General features: G+C 41.8%; 1 protein-coding gene across 1 annotated transcript in view; it reads right to left on the reverse strand.

Annotated features, from left to right (window-relative positions):
- LOC145351488 (uncharacterized) overlaps positions 1–21,697 on the reverse strand; it is a 166,773-nt gene that overhangs the window by 116,371 nt on the left and 28,705 nt on the right. The window contains exon 3 of the mRNA XM_080201085.1: positions 10,046–10,090. Coding sequence (XP_080057211.1) covers positions 10,046–10,090 — 45 coding nt within the window. The remainder of the gene's footprint in view (positions 1–10,045; positions 10,091–21,697) is intronic.

Consider the following 21,697-nt stretch of genomic DNA (forward strand, 5'->3'; position numbering starts at 1 on the left):
CCAGACTTTGAAAATATATTGGCCTTGGAGGCATATAGTCCAGATTCACCAGACTGATAGCAGGCTCACAAAGTTAACTTATGAGAATAATTGCATAACCTTCGTTTGTATTCCCTTGAGTTCAGAAGACCAAGTGAGGATTAAAATGATAAATTGATACAAAGCATATGTGGAAACTATTTCCTGGTGGGAAATCCAGAGCTAGTCGGGAGTGAAATCAGGGAATATTTTTTTCACTTAAATGTTACTTGATTCCCGAACTGGCACCATGTTGGGATGGTGTTGTTTACAGAACATGTCTGCTCAAGGAATCTTAAGTCTTCATTAACTACTTGCAACTAAATGAATATATAAAGTAAAGAGCACTGACAAGGAACTATCTTCATGTTTAGATCGTACTACTTTTTTTATGGGATGTGGACGTCACTAGCTGAGTGAGGATTCATTACCCATGTCTAGTTGCCCTCAGGAAGGTGTACTAAGCTGCCTTCTTGAACCACTACAGTCCAGGTGGTGTGGGCGCACACACACACACACACACACACACACACACACACACACACACACACACACACACACACACACACACACACACACACACACACACACACACCCTATTCGGGAGGGAGGTTTGGGATTTAGACTCAGCAACAGTGAAGGAACAGCGATATATTTCCAAGTCAAGATGGCGAGTGACTTGGAGGGGAACTTTCAGGATGTTTCCAGGCATCTGCTACTCTGTTCAACACCACAGTGACACTGGGTCTGGGTCATGTGCCTTCTTACATCACTGTGGCACTGCGCTCAGTGCCATGTTAATTCTGTTTGTGCCAAACCCTTAGGCTAGATGACCAGCCACATATGCTGTGGTTAGAAGAGCAGGTCAGAGACTGGGAATTCTGCATAAAATGATTAACCTTGTGACTTCCCAAAGACTGTTCACTATCTACAAGGCACAAGTCAGGAGTGTGATTAAATACTGTCTCTATTTGCCTGGATGAGTGAAGCTCCAATAACACTCAACACCGCTCAGGGCAAAGCATCCCATCCAACATCTTGAACCTTCATTCCCTCCACCACCAACACACAGTGACAACAGTGTGTTACCATCTTCAGGATGCATTCCTGGAACTCACCAAGGCTCCTGAGACAGCACCTTCCAAATCTAAAAGTGTGGGAACATCACCACCTGTAAGTTCCCTTCCAAGTCACTCACTGTCCTGACCTGGAATTATATCATAGTTCCTACACTGTTGCTGGGTCAAAATCCTGGAACTCCTTTCCTAACAGGACCACGGATGTACTTTTTTTTATTCATCTGTGGGACACGGACATCATTGGCTGGCCAGCATTTATTGCCCATCCCTAATTGCCCTTGAGAAGGTGGTGGTGAGCTGTCTTCTTGAAAAGCTGCAGTCCATATGCTGTGTGGGTTGACTCACAATGACCTACACTACATTCACTTAATGGTTCAAGCAGAGAGCTCATCACCACCTTTTCAAGGGCAATTAGGGATGTGTCATATATAATGCCCTAGTTCAGTGACGCCATATTCCATCAAAGATAAAAAGGTTACGTAACAAATTACATTCAATGCAACTTGTGTTCCACAATCTTTTGTGCTAGTTTAGAGAGTGCACTGGAATTTGACTTGTTCAGCGAATTAGTCATGCTGCCAAACTGAAATAATCACTAATTTGAATTTTCACTAACTGTACTCGATAGTGGTTCTCCAAGGAACCTTTCAAAATTAAGTTTTTAAAAAATGATGCAAGGATGCTAATCGATACATTTTAGAAGCTTTTACGTTAAAAATTACTTAAAATTGATTGCTGTGCACCAATGTTCGTAGCAAATGGTTCAGCCCGTTGCTTTTGAAAATCATTTACATTAAACCTGGGTTACCCACAGGCGGTGAACTAGAAACTGATTAAATGCTTATTTTTGTAATAAATCTACATTTCATTATTAATAAAACTGCAGGTTACCACTTTAAAAACATGCTAAGGAATACATTTCAAGCAATTTAGAACAAATTAAATTCTTGCACAATGTCCAGTTGTACTCATGCCAGCATTTCCAATTGGCGATTGGTAGGAAACACTTCCCAGAGCTTGTACAATTTGACTGCAATTTGTACCTGGAGTGGTGATTGCAGTCAAAGTGAAAACTCATGTGTAGGAGCCTACAACTGGGAAGCCGTTTTAGTTTTAGTGTGACTTTATTTAGGCTTTACAACTTCATTAGATGGGGCAGAAAATGCAGAATGGGTTTCAGTGACAGTGCATTTTTCAAAAAAAAAATGCTCAACAATTGAAATGAGAAGGTCAGAAAAGTGATAGTTTCCAGCTGTGTTTGAAAATGTGTTCACAATGTTAAAAGGATACCTCCAAAAATCAAGAATAATTGGAGGTTAGCCACATTTGAGTATTGAAACGTAGTCAGCTTTGAGGGATGAATTTTTTATGGGCACATTTTAAAGGTAAAAGAGTAAGAGTAAAAGGTAAGTGCCTTACATTGGTAACTTGGTTACAGCCAAATTTCTGCCATTTTTATGCAATACAATTTTTGTGTCTCGATTACAGGTGTAACTGTGCACAAAATGTTGAGGAAATTCCTGGCTATGCAGCTATTTACCTAATTATTCTATGTGCATTTAAGAACATGAATTAAAACAAAACTAAATAACCTAAGTTTCTTTGGTAACTGGCATCACATATAACTATCCAGTAATTAATAGACATCCTGAAGCAGCTTATTCGGATCGAGACTTTCTTTTGAACAATGTCATTAACACAGGCTACCTTGGCTAGAATTTTACCGCCTTGCTCACCCTGTATTCGGGGTGGGTGAGGCTTGCAGAATGGACTTCTCCGCCCACGCGAGGTCGTAAAACCCTGGCCTTGTTTTTTGTCGGGTTAACACTGATACGTGTGATTCATATGTACCATAATATGTAACAGGAAAATCATTGTGAGTGTGTGTGTGTGTGGTGTTACTTTTTCCAATTGGATACAGCAGTTTTTGCTCAAGGAATTGTCAGACATACACAGCAAACTGATTACAGATGAGAGAGACAGCTCGAGGCCTGAGTGGAACAGGTTAGAACTAAATAAAACAGGTTAGAACTGAGCGATTGGTCCAATAAATCTGCAGTGCTGAATTATATTAGTGATGACAAGAGTTCTGCCAAAGATGATTTACACCACATTAAAAGGCTTGCATGCAACATTTACACTGACAATTTTCATTATATCATCACAAGATGTACTGGCCAGGGTCATTGGGCTAGTCCTTTTAAACGTACTGCTGAAGTAAGGAGAATTTTAACCTCAGAAGTCCTCTGACGTATTGCATTTTGATGTAGCAACCTTTACCACTAACAGGGCAATGGTTACAAGTAAATCTCAGCTTTGATGTTCATCTAACCTTGTACTTAGAATCTGTTTGCAAGCATGCTGTCAGACCAACAAGGCTATGGAACAATCAAACTCTAGTCAGAGAGAGAGACACACAAAGGGAGAGAGGCAAGCTGCTGGGAGCAGACCTGTAGAACTCTTGTTGGCAGGTTCTGGAGCTTTTTTGGCAGGTACTAAGAAGACATCTGTTACCCAGACTATTGCATCTTGTAGACTAAACAGGAAGCATGGCAGAAAGGAAAAACTCCAAAAGGTTGTCGGCATAAAGAGAGTGGAAAATATAAATATATCTAGGAATCTACACTGTAAATAGAAGATTATTATCCATTCAGGTTTGGGTCAGTCAGCCTGGATTAAAATTTGATTGTGAAATGGTAATAAAAACAGAAAAGATTGGAAATACTAGGCAGGTCTGACAGCATCTAGGGAGAAGGGACCAGAAATGTTTTGGGTTGTGACTTATCATTAGAATTCAAAAATGGGTGTTAGCAAATTGGCAACGTGTTTTACATCTCTTAAGATATCATTCGGAATCTTTTCACCATTAACACCAATGGGATTTTCCCTTCCAAACGGCTGCCAAAATCTCCAATCTCACTGCTGCGAGAGCATGGTGTGAATGGGAGGTAAGATCATGCCCATTGATTTCTGTTGAAGCTCACAGGCTAACTGTGTAACATTTTGAAACCCATACATCAAAAATATTAAAATAAAAATGTTTCTTCCATCCACTTTTGAAAAATCAACAGTTGTGGAAGAGCGTGTTAGTCATAGAATCCCTACAGTGCAGAATGTGGCCATTCGGCCCATCAAGTCTGGACTGACCACAGTCCCACCCAAGCCCTAGTCCCATAACCTTACATATTTACTCTAGCTAATCCTCCTGACACTAAGGTCAATTTTGCATGACGAATCAACCTAATCCACACATCTTTGGACTGTGGAAGGGAACTGGAGCACCCAGAGGAAACCCATGCAGACATGGGGGGAACGTGCAGACTCCGCACAGACAGTGACCCGAGGCCGGAATTGAACTCGTGTCCCTGGTGCTATGAGGCAGCACTGCTAACCATTGTGCCACCGTGCCGCCCATTAATTATCAAGAATTGATAATGCAGCTATGTCAATCTCTCGGAGATTCTATAGTGTTTTGACCTTAGATTGGTTGTTATGATTTAAAAATTCATTGCCTTTGCCATACTTATATTCACTGACAATGATCTCTTTGAAAGAATGGTGTCATGCAGGAAATCCTTTTTTCTCAAATTTGCAAATGAAAACAACCATAAATAAAGTATCTATAAAGGTGAATTGGAAGTGTTTAACAATATCCAGCAAATGTGGTCTTCCCATGTCGTTAAATGTTGCACACGTGGAATTTTTAAATTAGTTATGTTTTGATTTGTGTCAGCTTATAACTTTTGGGAACTGGCCTCAGAGTGAAGAAATATGGCCACAAGAACAGTCAGTGTAGCCAAAACAGATGGCTAAACCATTTGACCAACATCCTTGTTCTTCTGTAAGTGGCCACAGAATTAATTCTGCACTCTCTGTTCTCCCTCTCTCCAGGGCTGCAGGAGTAAACATTATGGCACTAATTTTGCACCCATGTTTCCTACACGTGCAATACTCTGCTGGGACCACAGGTTAACCCCTTTCATTGTTAAACAGTTTGATGGGGACAAAAAAAATAAAATTGCTATCTAAATATTCTGGTTCTTTGGTTATGTGTTCTACCTCAATATGAGCCATTCATCCCCATCCCCATGTTAATTGATCATCTGTCCTGAATTATACATGATAATTTCATAAACATTAGGGAGAAATTGCTCATTTGTCAATCCCGATTCACAGGCAGAAAAAGAGAGGTTGGACTCTGGGTGGGAAAACATTATATTTCTAGCCCTGATTTCCTGCACACAATTGGTCCTGAGAGTGTTGAGGTTGCCAATTTGCCACGAGTAGCAACATGAAAATAAGTGCGTATTCTACATGAATACAGCAGAGTCCAAATTGAGCAAATGCTAACCTGCCCTTTCCTCATATTGTGGTACTCACCCTAGAACACAGTAACATGTCAAACCTCTGACCTTACATCACAAGGTTGAATTGCAGAATGAAGGACTGATTCTTTGAAGTTGGGTGAATGAATTATGTGACAAAAATATTAGGAAAATAAAAGATTATTCAGCCACTTCAACTTGGTTCTACCATTCAGTTAGATCACAGTAAATCTGTACTTTATAAAATTCATTTTTACAGGGTGTGAGCAGCACTGGCTAGGCCAGCATTTATTGCCTGTCCTTAATTGCCCTTGAGAAGTGGTGGTGAGCAGCCTTCTTGAACCACTGCAGTCCATGTGCTGTAGGTATACCTGTTAGCTTGGGAGTTCCAGGATATTGACCCAGCGACAGTGAAGGAACGGCAATATATTTCCAAAACAGGACGGTGAGTGACCTAGAGGGGAATTTCCAGGAGGTGGTGTTCCACTGAGTCTGCTGCCTTTGTCCTTCTAGATGATAGCAATCATGGTTAGGAAAGTGCTGCCAAATGAGCCTTGGTGAATTCCTGCAATGCATCTTGTACACGGTAGACACTGTTACCACTATGCATCAGTGTGGAGTGAATGTTTATGGAAGGTATGCCCAGCTGCTTTCTCCTGGATGGTGTTGAGCTTCTTGAGTGTTGCAGTTTCACTCATCCAGGCAAGTGGAAATTATTCCATCACATTCCTGACTTGTGCTTTGCAGTTGGTGGACAGGCTTTGGGGAGTCAGATGTGAGTTACTTGTCGTGGGATTCTTAGCGTCTGACCTAAACTTGTAGCCACTGTATTAATGTGGTTAGTCCAGTTCAGTTTTTGGTCAATGGTAACCCCCAGGGTGTCAATAGTGGGCTATTTAGCAATGGCAATGCCATTGAATGTCCTGGGGCAATGGTTAGATCCTTCCTTGTTGAAGTTGGTCATTGTCTGGCACTTGTTTGCCATGAATGTTACTTGTCAGTTGTCAGCCCAAGCCTGGATATTTTCCAGGTTTTGCACAATCTGGACATGAACTACTTCAGTATCTGAGGAGTTGATGAAGGGAAGGTCATTGATGAAGTAGCTGAAGGTGGTTGGGCCTAGGACACTATCCTGAGGAACTCCTGCAGTGATGTCCTGGAGTTGAAGTCACTAATGTCAACAACCACAGTCATCTTGGCTCCAACTACAAAGAATTTGTCCCCTGATACCCATTGATTCCAGTTTTGCTAGGGCTCCTTGATGTCAACTCAGTCAAATGCTACCTTGATGTCAAGGGCAGTCACTCTCACTTCTGGAGTTCAGCTCTTTTGCCCATGTTTGAACCAAGGTTGTAACGAGATCAGCTCCATTTATCCAACATTATTCCATCTTCCTTCATACCATCACTTAACAAATCTTTACTAACCTTGACCTTACAAATTTAGATAGATTGTGCACCAATAGCCGTGGTGCAGCATGGTGGCACAGTGGTTAGAATTGCTGCCTCACAGTGGCAAGGATCCGAGTTCAATTCCTGGCTTGGGTCACTTTCTTTGTGGAGTTTGCATGTTCTCCCTGTGTCTGCACGGGTTTCCTCCAGGTGCTCCGGTTTCCTACCGTAGTCTGACAGGTGTGCTGGTTAGGTGCATTGGCCATGCTAAATTCTCCCTCAGTGTACCTGAACAGGCACCGGAGTGTGACAATTAGGGGATTTTCACAGTAATTTCATTGCAGTGTTAATGTAAGCCTACTTGTGACACTAATAAATAAACATTGCTTCATTTTAGTTTCTGTGGAAATGAGTTCCAGGCTTCTACTACCATATATGTGAAAAAGTACTTCCTGGTTTCTAAATGGACTTGCTCTAATTTTAAGATTATACTCTTTCATTTCAATTCCCACCCTCCCCACCATAGAGAATGGTTTTATTTGCCTTTATTGTTTTAAACCCCTCAGCTGTATCACCCCCCCAATATTCTAAACAAGAGAATACAGAGCACATTAATAGAAACATACTTTTAGGTTGGTATCATCCTGGTGAATCTACACTGCACGTCATCAAGACCTATATATATAAATATTCATATATAGTATATATTGTATATACACTATACACACACCAATATATATAAACCAATATATAAATATATACCAATATATATTTTGAGCTGCAGTTCCCAAAACTAAACAACATCTGACCAAAGCTCTCAATGAAACATAACGAGCTCGATTTTCCCGGCCCAAATACTGGCAGAAGGCCAAAGACGGGAATGGAGACCGGTGCCCAGCTGATCATAACTTTCCCGGGCCTTTTTTTAATGATATAATCAGCCTCGTGCTGGGAAACAGTGCCAGGCTGATTACAGTATTGAAATCAGCACCCGAATGTCATTCGTGAGCCCGGGATGGTATCGTCTGGGTGACACTAAAATATTTATAGGATCAAGAGAAATCAGGGAATTCAGGGTGAATGTGTGAATTAATAATCATCTTTATATTCAAACCCATGAAAGTCTCCTGCTTTTTTTTTAAATTGACCACACGTTAAAAGGGGCTTAGAAACAACCACGAGCTACAGGGCTATGGGCCAGGTATAGGAAGGTGAGATTTGAAAGGGTACCTGGGTGCTCTCAGGCTGGCATGGATAAGATGGGCCAAATGGCCTCCTTCTGCGTTGTAACTTTTCAATGGTTCTAACGGTGAATTCTAATAACGTCTGTCCATAACACAGAGGTAAGCCTATAGGGAATGCTAAACATTCTCCAGAGCAGCGTAGGTCAAAATCTTAAACCCTCCACAATCTTCAGGCTCTGAAATTCCTCATTTCTTGAATAGTTGATTTTGGCAGCAACAGCTATGTCACATTTCCTTCATTCTAACTCACCCCCAGTGCGCTGCAAGCGTAAAATCAGGCAATTCAAGGCTGCGTACAACTGGACTTTATTATCTGATGTTGCCAAAAACGATGGATTATGAAGAGGAATCAAATTATATTTTGAGCTGGGGGAGATCAATCTTGGACTAGAAAACCCAGAGGAAACAGTTTGCTATTTAAGAGAAGATGTCCCAATTTTACACTGCAAAATTAAATAGCATAGAATTTCAAGGTCATTTTTGTTTAGTGAAATGGGTATTTGAGACAATTTGAATGATCTATGTCCTATAGCAATTTTCAAACGTTTTCTGCCCTGAACATGCATCTTTCCCGTGCACAAAGTTTTTATACAAAGATAACGCAAAGATGAGCTGTAAAAGCTTTTAATGGAAACTGTTTTGGTGCATCAAATCAACTCATCAGCTTCAAACTTGTTAGAACAGCAACTGGATCAAAAAATCCTTAGAAACACTAATAATATTTTTAAAATCTCCTTTGCATAAACTCTCTCAATAGTGGGATCAATTATTTCTCTGAAAGCGAGAAAGATCCACTGACTTTTATAGTGTGTTTTTAAACAATAAAATATACTTGGTGGAGAATAATTTTCATAAATGGTGATATAACATTCAGTTGCTCTAGACTTTCTCTGAATGCTGCTTTTGGGAGCTGTTTTGACCATTGTGTGAATATATGAGAAGGTATGAATATGGGTATTGAGTTCACAAGCTCAATTGTCTCATTTTTTATTAACTATAATCAAAAACGCAAATAATTGGCTCTGCATTCAGAAATATGACAAGGTGTTAACAAGCTGGACAACAAAGTACTAACATATGATCTCGTAAGAAACATGTGATGCACACTATAAATTACAGTAAAATTTGAATTGCCATGTTTTACCGAAAAAATTGTTTTGCCATCAAAGTCTAGTTTAGCTTATTTGAGTCACACTGCTCATCATTTTTTTTCCCTGGAACATTTGTATTTATTTAGCATCCTTAACATAATAAATCATTCCAAGGCATTTCTTAAAATTTGACACTGAGCCCCATTAGGTAATATCAGGGCAAATGGCCAAAAGCATAGTCAAAAGGAGTTTGAACGTTCAGCAAAGGATGACAAAAACACATTATTTCTTCCATGATAAATGAAATGTCCTTAACTCCCCTGTAGCCACCAATGCAGGCCAATCATGAGGCATGCCAGTATATTTAGCTGTCTGACTAAGCTAGACTCGAGAAATAACAAAGTCCCCAGCTGAGTGAGTGCATTATCAGAATTTTACCACCTTGTCCGCCTGCAGCTCGTAAGCTCCTGCCTGAGGCCAACGGAGAATGCCGTTGTACGAGCCGGTAAAATTCCAGCCCAAGTGTCCCACGTGATCGTAGCCAGAACTTTAGATTTTAACTGGAATCGCATGGGAAAAAGAAAGAGGAAGTGGTGCACGCTTCCTGTTATATCATCAGAAATGGCGTGCTGTTGACAAAATCTCAAACCTCCCCGCCCTATATAAGTTTCTTCTGGTGGTGATGGATGCGTACAAGGATAAGAAGGGAAAAAGTCCCTTGTTTGTAACATTCAAAGGGCATGCTGCACGATCAGGCTCAAAGCTGTTTACATGTAAGAACAGCAATAGCAGTCACTTGGCTCCCCAAATGTCAAAAGGTCACTTCCAAGGAAATTAGTTGCTCAGCTGCCTGCGGAAAAATATGTGTCTGATTTTGGCAGATAATGCAAGACTCACCAATGACTCCTCTTCTTCCTGTTTTGCCTCGTTTTCCAGGGGGACCTATATATAATCAAAAGAGAGGAATTAAAGGATATTTTTATCAAATCCTACCATAGGAATCTATACCATTTCTTTCCACAGAATTCAAAAAGCTCATTTAATACTCCGTGCCATCTGACCTCTGCATACTGCAGTGCAGGTGTTCTGTTACTTGCACATTCCTGGGAATTATGGCTGGCATTTGTCAGTACAAATTAGTCCTCTGATGGAGAATCATTTGTAAACTTTAAAAGAAGTGGAAACTATGATCGAAGTGCTGCTGTTAACACATGATTCGTGTGAAGGCAAATTTGTTAGTTGTTTTCCACAGAATCTGTTTTGTCTTCCAGCAACATAGAATCAATGCAGTAAGAGGCCATTCAGCCTATCAAGTCTACACTGACCACAATTCCAACCAGGCCCTATTCCCGTAACCCCACACATTTACTCGGCTAACCCCCCTGACATTAGGGTCAATTTAGCATAGCTAATTGACCTAACCTGCGCATCTTTGGACTGTGGGAGGAAACCGGAGCACCTGGAGGAAACCCACGCAGACACGGGGAGAACGTGCAGACTCCACACAGACAGTGACCCGAGGCTGTAATTGAACCTGGGTCTCTCGTGCTGTGAGGTAGCAGTACTAACTACTGTGCTGCCGTGCCACCCACTGGCTGGGAAATTCCTTGGAGCTGTTCCCAAGCTCACTGCAATTCGGACAAACCTGTGCAGTGAGACTGAGAGAGCAGTGCCGAGGAATCTCCCAGCCACACTAAGCAGGTGATGGGGAAATCTTCAGCCATTGAAACTCCGTTTTGTTCCCAGCTGAGGCAAATTTTTCAAATTACCCATGCTCTGGCTTTGCTTAATTTCTTTTAATCAATCAATCTTTTTCTTTGTTAAATGTGCCAAGATTGCATGCTTGGTTGAAGTCATTAGGTTACATTTTAGCTGCATTTGAAGCAATGTTTAAAAGCGGCATCTCAGCCTTTTGGCTAAGATGCAAATGAGATCAAGCCTTGGAGGAGGTGCAACGCCTACTCCAATCAGCTTGGATCATGTAGGTCAAGCCCAAGACAGGAGGTGAGAGCCCTGTCTTGTCAGCTTGGATCGGGAATGTCCCAACTTGTTGAGACTCTGAATTGATTGGATTTTTAAAAAATGCTATTCTGAGCCAAGTGACTGATAATAGCAAAATCAATCTATTTGTCAACATGTTGTGATCATCTAAAAAGTACTATTGAACAGCTCTGCAGAATCCAGTGAATTCACTGCCGGGCAACGAATGTTGATATTTCAATCACAGAGCACTAACTGGAAATAATTTCCCATTCCACCATTAATGATGGAAGCTTATAGAAAAGTGAGGGGCCAACTTTCCTGACCTTTAGCTCTCAGGGTGCCTATTTCCCTGTTAAAAAGCTATCAGATCTGGCCTGCAGTGGACACAGGTCTATCCCAAATATGAAAACAACACAGGATGAGCTGTCACAAATCAGCTTCCTAACTGAGTTTGCTGAGACCCTGGGTCACTGTGCAAAGAGGGGTTTATTTGTGTTCAGTTTTTTGTCATGCTTTTTGCGTTCCTTCTTATTTTAACCACTTAACGATGTGGGCAAATTTTCCCAAAAAAGACAGTGCACGATGGGCGAAAAAATTATTTTCCTGCCCATTCTTGGAGCATACTTAGTCAAGTATGGAGCATACTTATTCTTGGAGCATACCTAGTCAAGTGAATTTCCAGCACTCTGCGCTTCACAGAATCCACCAAGGGATTCACAACGGTAAGGGTGGATGGGCCCTAATTCTACCCGAGAGGCTGGCATCAGCGCGCTGAGTGGGCCCCTGCACACTTGTTTGTACAGGTTCCTAGTAGGGAGATTGGCGCATCCACACAGCCACGCCCCCCAGTCACCAGCCTCTCAATGGTTTCCACTCCCATGCCTGATTGATGCTCCAACAACCCCCCCCACCCCCGAATCACAAGCCCCAATCGACTCCTCTCTGTGGCCAGCACATCCCCATCATGGTCAGCCCCAATCACTTGCCACCCACTCACTGTGCAGAGTACAGACAATACCATCCCGGGCTCACTAATGACATGGAAATGTGAATTTCCATATGGTAACCAGCTTCACAATGTTTCCTGGTCCACCTCTTGAGCAGCACAGTGGACTGGGAAAATCACACCTATAGAGTTTAATCTTGTTCTATGGGATTACATAGGATATACAGCGCAGCAACAGGCCATTTGGCCCCAGCAGTCCATGTTAGTATTTATGCTGCCCTCCATGTTCCTCCTCTCCTTCCCCATCTTCCTCATATGCTTATCTAGCCTCTCTTTAAATGCATTGACATTGTGCACTTCACCCACTCCCTCTGGTAGCGAGTTCCACATTCCCTGGGTAAAGAGGCTAACTCTGAAATTCCCTATTTGATCTGTTGGCGACTATCTTACATCTTTCCTCCTCCCTCCAAGTGGAAACATTGGGTGCAATCTTCCCGACCGATCATGCCATGCTCCTGCTGCATCAAGGTTGGGGAATTTGACGCTCAGCCGAATCTCTGTTCACTGCAGGGGGATGGGGAAATCCCAGTGGTGTGAACGGTGGTAACATTCTGACTAGTCTCTCTGTATATAGTCCACAAAAACCTTTCACAATTTTAAAGACCTCTGTTAAGTCACGTAACCTTTCGTGCAGTTCACTTTTATCTCTTCATCACTCCGGTGGTTTAATCTGTTATTGCAGAAATGTTTTGTTGCAAGTTGCTTTTCCTAACTCCCCTTTTAGTTGTTGTCACAGCATGGCATCTTTCATCACATTTGTTATTTGAGTTTTCATTTTGTTTCAGATGTAGGAATTTTTTTTTAGTGGGCGTGGGGGCAGGGGTATACCTTCTTGCATTTGTTAAATAACTATTAGGACATTTTTGCTCTGTTACATTGATTACAAAAAGGTGAATTAATATTTTAGCCAGGTCCCTCCCCCCCCCCAGAGGCCGACCGAAAAATTTCTGTTGGCTACTTATAATTGGCCTTCCTAAGCCTTTAAAGAGCTTAATAGGCCACCCACTGTCTGCCCACCACCATGCTAGAGGCTAATCATAGAATCCCTACAGTGCAGAAGGAGGCCATTTGGCGCATCATGGCATCAACCACAATGCCATCCAAGTCCTATTCCCATAATCCCACATATTTACCCTGCTAATACCCCTGACACTAGCGTCAATTTCTCATGGCCAATCAATCTAATCTGCCACATCTTTGGACCGTGGGAGGAAATTGGAGCACCCTGAGGAAACTCACACAGAAGAATGTACAAACTCCACATAGCCAGTAACCCAAGGCCGGAATTGAACCCAGGTCCCTGGCACTGTGAGGCATCAGTGCTAACCAGTGTGCCATAATGCTGCCCATAATTCTGCTCTAACTCGGAAATAATTTCTTTCTGCATTGTTCAAGCAGATTCTTGGCATTAATAAATGCTTGTTGAGTCTTGTGACCAAAGAAGATTAAATAGATGATGACAAATTAAATAATCACATTCATGTACTTAAGGCTCCTGGGAGTGGTCACGTGGAGGGGGTAGGTGTTGAGTTGTCAGTGTAGTAGTTAGAGAGAGATGGGAGGGGTAAACAGAACCTCTGCAGGAATGAGACCTTCTGGGGACAGGGCAGGACGTACAATGTTAAAGGAATCTGCTGATGGAGGCACCTTCCCTGGGTTGCCACCTGAGGTCTGAACAGGGTTAATTTTCAGACCTGAAACAGGGAAACAACCCTTAAGTGGTCAATAATTGGCCACTTAAGACCCTCAGCTGAGGCAAGGTTGCTAGGCTGGCCTAGGCCTTGCCCAACCCTGTGTACAATTGCAGCAAAGTCAAGGTGGACAGGAGCCTGGTGAGGAGGCCCTCTGAATAATTTTATAGTCTCTTCCCCACATGGGAATGTAAAATTCTGCCCAAAGTCTCTGAGCAATCAAGGAAGAAATATAGAAAATGATCAATATTCCTTATTCTATCATGGAGATGCAACAGGGTTGAAAATTTTGAACAATTTCCAGCAATCAAGAACAAACTTTTCTTCAATGTGGATGATTGGTTACTAATTTTCCAGCATATCATGGTCAAATATTTTTGTTTTGAAAATTATTTCAAGTATACAGTTGGATTTGTAATTGTAAACAGGATTGCCCTTGAACTCTGAAGTCAAATTGCTTGCACCTGATAAGATAATTTGACAATGAAACAAGAGGGGGAAAAATGTCTTCAGCAAGTTGAAAGCAAAATCATTTGTTATTTTGCTGGAGTTAAGTAGCAATGAGTCAGTGACAGTCGAGGACTGACTCAGAATGTAACTATTTAGTAATACCTGAAAACTCAATTTTGAGACAAGTTGTGGAAGCTTGTGGAAAAATAATTCTTTTGGAGGAAATAGAGGTGACGTATAAGATGCAAAGCAAGATATAGTTAGATGAAAATAAGCACCAAATTGAGTGAGCAGAAGAAGAAATTCATCCTGGTAATCATAATGAAGAGTACAATTGGCAGTATGGCTGATTAAATGAGCTGGCCTTGGGATTATCAAATATTGTTGTTGTTATAACCTCTTCGATATCTTTGTCTCACTCTTTGTTCTCTTCTATTTGGTGCTCAATTGTTCTTGACGCAGTCACTCTCACACACATTCAGCAACAATGAAAATAATCCCAAGTGACCTAATATTCTTAAACGATATTGTAACAGAGTGTTTCTTGAAACTTGGATTATTAGGTACAAGTACAGTAATGAAATACCACATATTTCACTCTACTTCACACTATTCAGTTTTGTGTAAAAGTACGTCTCAAATCTAGCAAAGGGAGTATAAAAAGTCAGGCATTAATTTGAACAATGTGGTCTTAAGGATAATAATTTTGGAATAAATTCCCATGCTGCACATTGGGAAGGTTAAGATATTGAACTTGACACAGATGAAGAGTAGTGGTAGGTTGAATAGAGGAAAGGTATTTCCTCTGGTTGAAGAGTCAATGACAGGAGGTCATCAAGTTGAAGTTTGAACTAATAGAGTGAACAAAGAGGTTAGGAGAAAAATCTTAATACTGCACTCTCAGAAAGCATGGAATGTTATGTTACAGGAAGTAATTAAGATCATTGCAGCTGTTAAATGTGGCTAATGGGATTTGCATCCTAAATCATTTTGCACATTATTGGAACTAACTGAAACTAGTAGAGGAGAAAAAAAAACAAACATTGGAAGAATCTGAAAGAAGAAGAAGGAGGAAGTCTTTCCATTATTAAAGGAGGACAAAGTGGAAAACAGTTTACTTTGAATGGCTACAGTGAAGAAGATCAGGAGATGGAACAAGAACAGCAGCTGGATGAAGGACTGGAACGTCACTATGATAGGCCAATGTTTACCAAGGAAAATTGCCATTATAAATGATTATACACTATTTTGATACAATGGGCAGGATTTTACGGCCTCACTCAACTAGAGATCGGAAAATCCCATCCAACGTCTAAGGACCTTCCCATTGTCCAGCCCTCGCCCACTCCTGTGGTGGGCGGGCAATAGAATTCTGGCATATAACTAAAAGGTGTTCCCCAAAATCATGCAACAGGAGATTACATTTTCTGGTTTTGGAGGCACAGGCAACCAGAAGATCTTTAATGCTAGATTTTCAATCCAGTCAATTCATCATGGTGCAACACATAAAACTGTCAATACCTACCTCTACAGTGTTCCCATAGAATGTAAACACTATAGCAATGCACAAAATAAAAACTCTGATGGCAGTAAGTAACAGAGATCAGAAACGCACCATGGCATGGCTGATGGTAAATGCCAAGCTGCCCAAACCCCAAAGGGAAATGTGAAATAACTGCCAAAACATACTTGCCATTTGTATATTATAATGAGAGTTCTGAGATCAGGAAATAAAGTCCATGACTGTTTGTATGATTTTAGACTAAAGTAAACATTTCATAAAAAATAAGAATAATTACACTTAAGCGCAAGAGTGGCTTCACTCAGTAAACAGTCCTTTAAGCAGTTCCGGAAGATCTTAAACTATCTTCAAGAGTAATCTATCCCTTTTCTTTTGAGCAACAATCTGTATAAATGTTAAATCTATAGGATTCCCATAACTTTATCACACAGTGCCCTTTTTCTCTGAAGGGTCCCCTGAGGTTGACAGCAACTGGTTCTCCCCAGGTCTGCCCTTGTTCTCACTGTCTTCTGGGAGTTCTGACCAGCTACCTGCTGTTTTCTGGGAAATCTAGGCAGCTACCCCCTCACGTTTACTTAAATGCATTCCTTTCCTTTGATTTCACTAGTGGTTTAGCCAGAAGTGCTTCAGAAGTGCTTTCTTCCCAGAATTAATGAAACCCCTTTCTTTATTTTAGCTGTTATGTTTTAAAACTAAACTTACCCTATCTTTATTTACTTAACAACTTTTACAAACTTTAATGTCTTCATTTTGGACTAAACAACCCACTTCAAAATGACTCCTTTTGTTGCCTTATGTAAAATTCTGATTGAAGTTCCTTTTGGTTCATTAGCATACCCAAATCACTTATTACTGGTGGTTTAGACTCTTACAGTTACCCCATCTCTTACTCCAATTGCCATGTTTCTTTGGTTAAAAAGAAAAAGGAGGCTTATGTTCGGATGAGACGTGAGCACTCGGATAGTGCACTAGAGAGCTTTAGATTGGCTAGGAGGGAGTTGAAGAGCGAGCTAAGAAGGGCTAAAAGAGGACATGAGAAGACTTTGGCTGATAGGGTTAAGGAGAATCCTAAGGCGTTCTATAGGTATGTCAAGAACAGAAGGTTGGTTAGGGCAAGGTTAGGGCCAGTTATAGACGGCAGAGGGAAGTTATGTGTGGAACCGGAGGAGATTGGTGAAGCATTGAACCAATATTTCTCTTCGGTGTTCACGCAGGGGGACATGGATATAGCTGAGGAGGACACTGGGTTGCAGGGGAGTAGAATTGACAGTGTTACAGTTGATAAGGAGGATGTGCTGGATATTCTGGAGGGTCTGAAAATAGACAAGTCCCCTGGTCCGGATGGGATTTACCCCAGGATTCTCTGGGAGGCAAGAGAAGTGATTGCAGAGCCTCTGGCTCTGATCTTCAGGTCGTCGTTGGCCTCTGGTATAGTACCAGATGATTGGAGGTTAGCGAATATTGTCCCATTGTTTAAGAAGGGGAACAGAGACTTCCCCGGGAATTATAGACCGGTGAGTCTCACTTCTGTTGTGGGCAAGGTTTTGGAAAAAATTATTAGGGATAGGATTTATAGTTATTTGGAGAGTAATGAGTTGATTGGAGATAGTCAGCATGGTTTTGTGGCGGGTAGGTCGTGCCTTACTAACCTTATTGAGTTTTTTGAGAAAGTGACCAAAGAGGTGGATGGGGGTAAGGCAGTGGACGTGGTGTATATGGATTTTAGTAAGGCATTTGATAAGGTTCACCATGGTAGGCTTCTGCACAAAATGCAGATGTATGGGATTGGGGGTGATCTAGGGAACTGGATTAGGAATTGGCTAGCGGATAGGAGACAGAGGGTAGTGGTTGACGGTAAATATTCATCATGGAGTTCGGTTACAAGTGGTGTGCCTCAGGGATCTGTGTTGGGGCCACTGCTGTTTGTGATTTTTATTAATGATCTGGATGAGGGTATAGTTGGGTGGATCAGTAAATTTGCTGATGACACCAAAGTCGGAGGTGTGGTAGATAGTGAGGAAGGGTGTCATAGTTTGCAGGAAGACTTAGACAGGTTGCAGAGCTGGGCCGAGAGGTGGCGGATGGAGTTTAATGCAGAGAAATGTGAGGTAATTCACTTTGGTAGGAATAACAGATGTGTTGAGTATAGGGCTAACGGGAAGACTTTGAATAGTGTGGAGGAGCAGAGGGATCTAGGTGTATGTGTACATAGATCCCTGAAAGTTGGGAATCAAGTAGATAAGGTTGTTAAGAAGGCATACAGTGTCTTGGCGTTTATTGGTAGGGGGATTGAATTTAGGAGTCGTAGCGTTATGTTGCAACTGTACACAACTCTGGTGCGGCCGCACTTGGAGTATTGTGTGCAGTTCTGGTCCCCACATTACAGGAAGGATGTGGAGGCTTTGGAGAGGGTGCAGAGGAGGTTTACCAGGATGTTGCCTGGTATGGAGGGGAGATCCTATGAGGAGAGGCTGAGGGATTTGGGGTTGTTTTCGCTGGAAAGAAGGCGGCTAAGAGGGGATCTTATTGAAACATATAAGATGATTAGAGGTTTAGATAGGGTGGATAGTGATAGCCTTTTTCCTCTGATGGAAAAATCTAGCACGAGGGGGCATGGCTTTAAACTAAGGGGGGGTAGTTATAGGACAGATGTCAGGGGTAGGTTCTTTACCCAGAGGGTGGTGAGGGATTGGAATGCCCTGCCTGCTGCAGTTGTAAATGCGCCTAGTTTGGGGGCGTTTAAGAGGTCTGTGGACAGGTTTATGGACGAAAAGGGATTGGTTTAGGTTAGTGGGTCATTGTTGTTGTTTTTTTTTAAACTGGTCGGCGCAACATCGTGGGCCGAAGGGCCTGTTCTGCGCTGTAATGTTCTATGTTCTATGTTTACAACTCCCAACAGCCTGTCTTCCATACATAAGAAATATGACAATGATATTACCAAAAGAAAAATATTACAATTCCTTGTTTTCTTAACAAATGGCAGGGCAAATTGGAGAACTGAAATTAAAATAATACATGCTATTGATTTGTTTCTGAACTCAGAGTAGTGCATACACCAAAATGTGAATATCGCATTTCAAATCAGTTGATCAGCAAGAAACGGTTATAGAAATTCCCAGAGCAAAGCCTACAGAAACCAATACAAATGACATGTATCAGCATAGGATACATATGAACATTTCCCACATAGATACCAACTGATTAATGAAATACACGGAACTGGAAGAACACCAAAAAATTGATCACTCAGCGACTGTTAGGAAATCAATAAATAAATGCAGAAGTGAACATCAGCCAATCACTGGGTGTATTAACAAATCAAGAAAGTAATGGCAGAATAACTGATTACCACATCGGGGGAATATTATATCCCCTAACTTTGTTCTTGCTGCCATTAACTGATTTTTGATCGTTTCACCAACAGTTTTTTTCAGAGTGCTGCAAGTGATTAACGAGTATTTGCTAAATGCAAGGGAGTCAAAGTGACTAAACGGATCTTTAGTTAAAAACAGATGTTGACTTTGCTAAGAACCACAAGCAGTTAATAAACAGTATTTGTTTGGTATGCGTTGAAATGCTTCCAAAACAATGTTGGCAGAGCTGCCATAAAGAAAGGCTGCTGACTGGTAAAAAATTGGGTAATGGTAAAGAAGTGGTGGAAAGAGGGGAGAAGGATGGAGAAGTATTGTGAGATTCAAGGGTTATAGTGTGTTAGAGGTCAGAATGCGATTAAGGGTCACAAATGTTGTGTGGGAGCCCAGGGCCTGAGAACAAGCAGCCCGAGAGGGTTGCAAGGTTGACCCTCCCTCAGGTGGCCAACAAAAGGAATGCTAGAATTCAGGTTGGCCCCGAGTGAATTTTGGACATAGTCAATGGTTGCCAGTAGGATAAAAAGGCATGAAAATACACAAAGGTGCATTAAGTATTAGTTGAAAAATTCAAAAAATATTTTTTAATATCAAATAAGCACAGCTATGTGAATTAGGCAATGATGCTTTCTATACCTGGAAAAAGCCTTCAATCTTGGTGAAGACTTCTCTTGCTGATAAGGCTTGCCTTCCTGCTTCTTCCATAGGGAAGACAATACACTTGTTTGTTTCAATGAAAAGTGTAACTGTGTCTTACTTGATATAGGAATGCACCACAACTTAACTAATATATCATATGCTACCATTATCAACCTGGAATGAAACTGAGATATAAAATGCAGGGCCACAATCACCTTTAGAATCGCATGCGATGATCTGTAACCATTCCCTTGATGTAGCAGAGTCACCAGAAACAAAGAGGTTCAGTTAACAAGATAGCAATATAGTTTTAAAGTTTATTTATTAGTGTCACAAGTAGACTTACATTAACACAGCAATGAAGTTACTGTGAAAACTCCCCAGTTGCCATAGCCTGGTGCCTGTTTGGGTATACTGAGGGAGAATTTAGCATGGCCAATGCACCTAACCAGCATGTCTTTTGAACTCTGGGAGTGACCCAAACCAGGAATGAAACCCGGGTCTCAGGCGCTCTAAGGTAGCAATGCTAACCACTGTGCCACTGTTCTCCCCTCAGTGAGCCTGTCCTCTAAACCCAAGTGGAATAAAGCCTCGAGACCTTTCCTCCTTCACGATCTGTGATTTCCTGCAGCCGAGGTATCTTTGCTCTTGTTTGCTGGTGTTTCCCTTCAAGCCACAGTAACAGGCCATGCAGCAACCCCATGTCGTCAAAGGAAGTTTTTCCAGAGGACATGAGGAGAAAATTATTTCCCAGCTCAAACTGTCACCAACATTAAGGGCAGATACAGGAGCCAACATAGCTAAAAAGAAACATAAAAGCCTAGTCACAGTCTATGATCTGTCTAGTGTTTATCACACTGTATTTAAGGATGCTTTCTGCCATCCCATCATTCCTGACCATTCCATCTAGAATTTATGGATGATTTTTAGCATGCACTAGATATCCAGGATATTTTAAATGGCCTTAGAGTCCTGAAATAGCTGCAGGACCTTCATTTACTCATATACAATTATGACAGCGCGATGGCACAATGGTTAGCATTACTGCCTCACAGCTCTAGGGAGCTGGGTTCGATTCCTGGTTTGGGTCACTGTCCTTGTGCAGTCTGCACCTTTTTCCTGTATTGGCGTGAGTTTCCTCTGGGTGCTCCGGTTTCCCTCCCACAATCCAAAAGATGTGCTGGTTAGGTGCATCAACCATGCTAAATTCTCCCTCAGTGTACCCGACCAGGTGCCGGAGTGTGGCAACTAGGGGATTTTCGCAGTAACTTCATTGCTGTGTTAATGGAAGCCTGCTTGTGACAGTAACAAATAAACTTTAACTTTTAAATATTAGCCAGGAAAGGTACTGCAACATTCCATAATGTACAACTGGTGTGTATCCACGCATAGAACATCATGTCAATGAATGCTCCCTATACTAGCCATGGCCATGATATTTTCATCCTGCGCCAGTCAGCCATACAGGTAATCTTTGAGCCACTATGAAGCAGAGGTTGGTTGCTTGGTGACAGGGACTGTCCTGACTCAAGATTCCATCCATCCGTCACTTGACCATGCACTTGACCAAACAGTGCTCCTGTAATGTAAGCCATGCTTCCACAAGGAACACTGTGACGTAAACCATTGATATTCTCAGACAGCAGTGCTGCTGCCTGGTCTGCATGGTGTTTGCCATCCAATACTTGCTGGAGCATGCCTCTAAATTTGTGGTAGCTTTCTGCACCATTCACAACCTCACCCTTACGAGGTGCAGCCCCTAGCAGCAGGCCTCCAGAGGAGAGATCAGGAGGAAAAGGAAAGGGAGGGGCCACAGTGGTATTGTCGCTGGACTAGATACCCAGGATATTCATCTGGGGACCCGGGTTTGAATCTCACCACAGCAGATGG

Source organism: Carcharhinus amblyrhynchos, chromosome 13 (assembly GCF_965287045.1).
Source record: "Carcharhinus amblyrhynchos chromosome 13, sCarAmb.v2.hapA, whole genome shotgun sequence".
Lineage (NCBI taxonomy): Eukaryota > Metazoa > Chordata > Chondrichthyes > Carcharhiniformes > Carcharhinidae > Carcharhinus > Carcharhinus amblyrhynchos.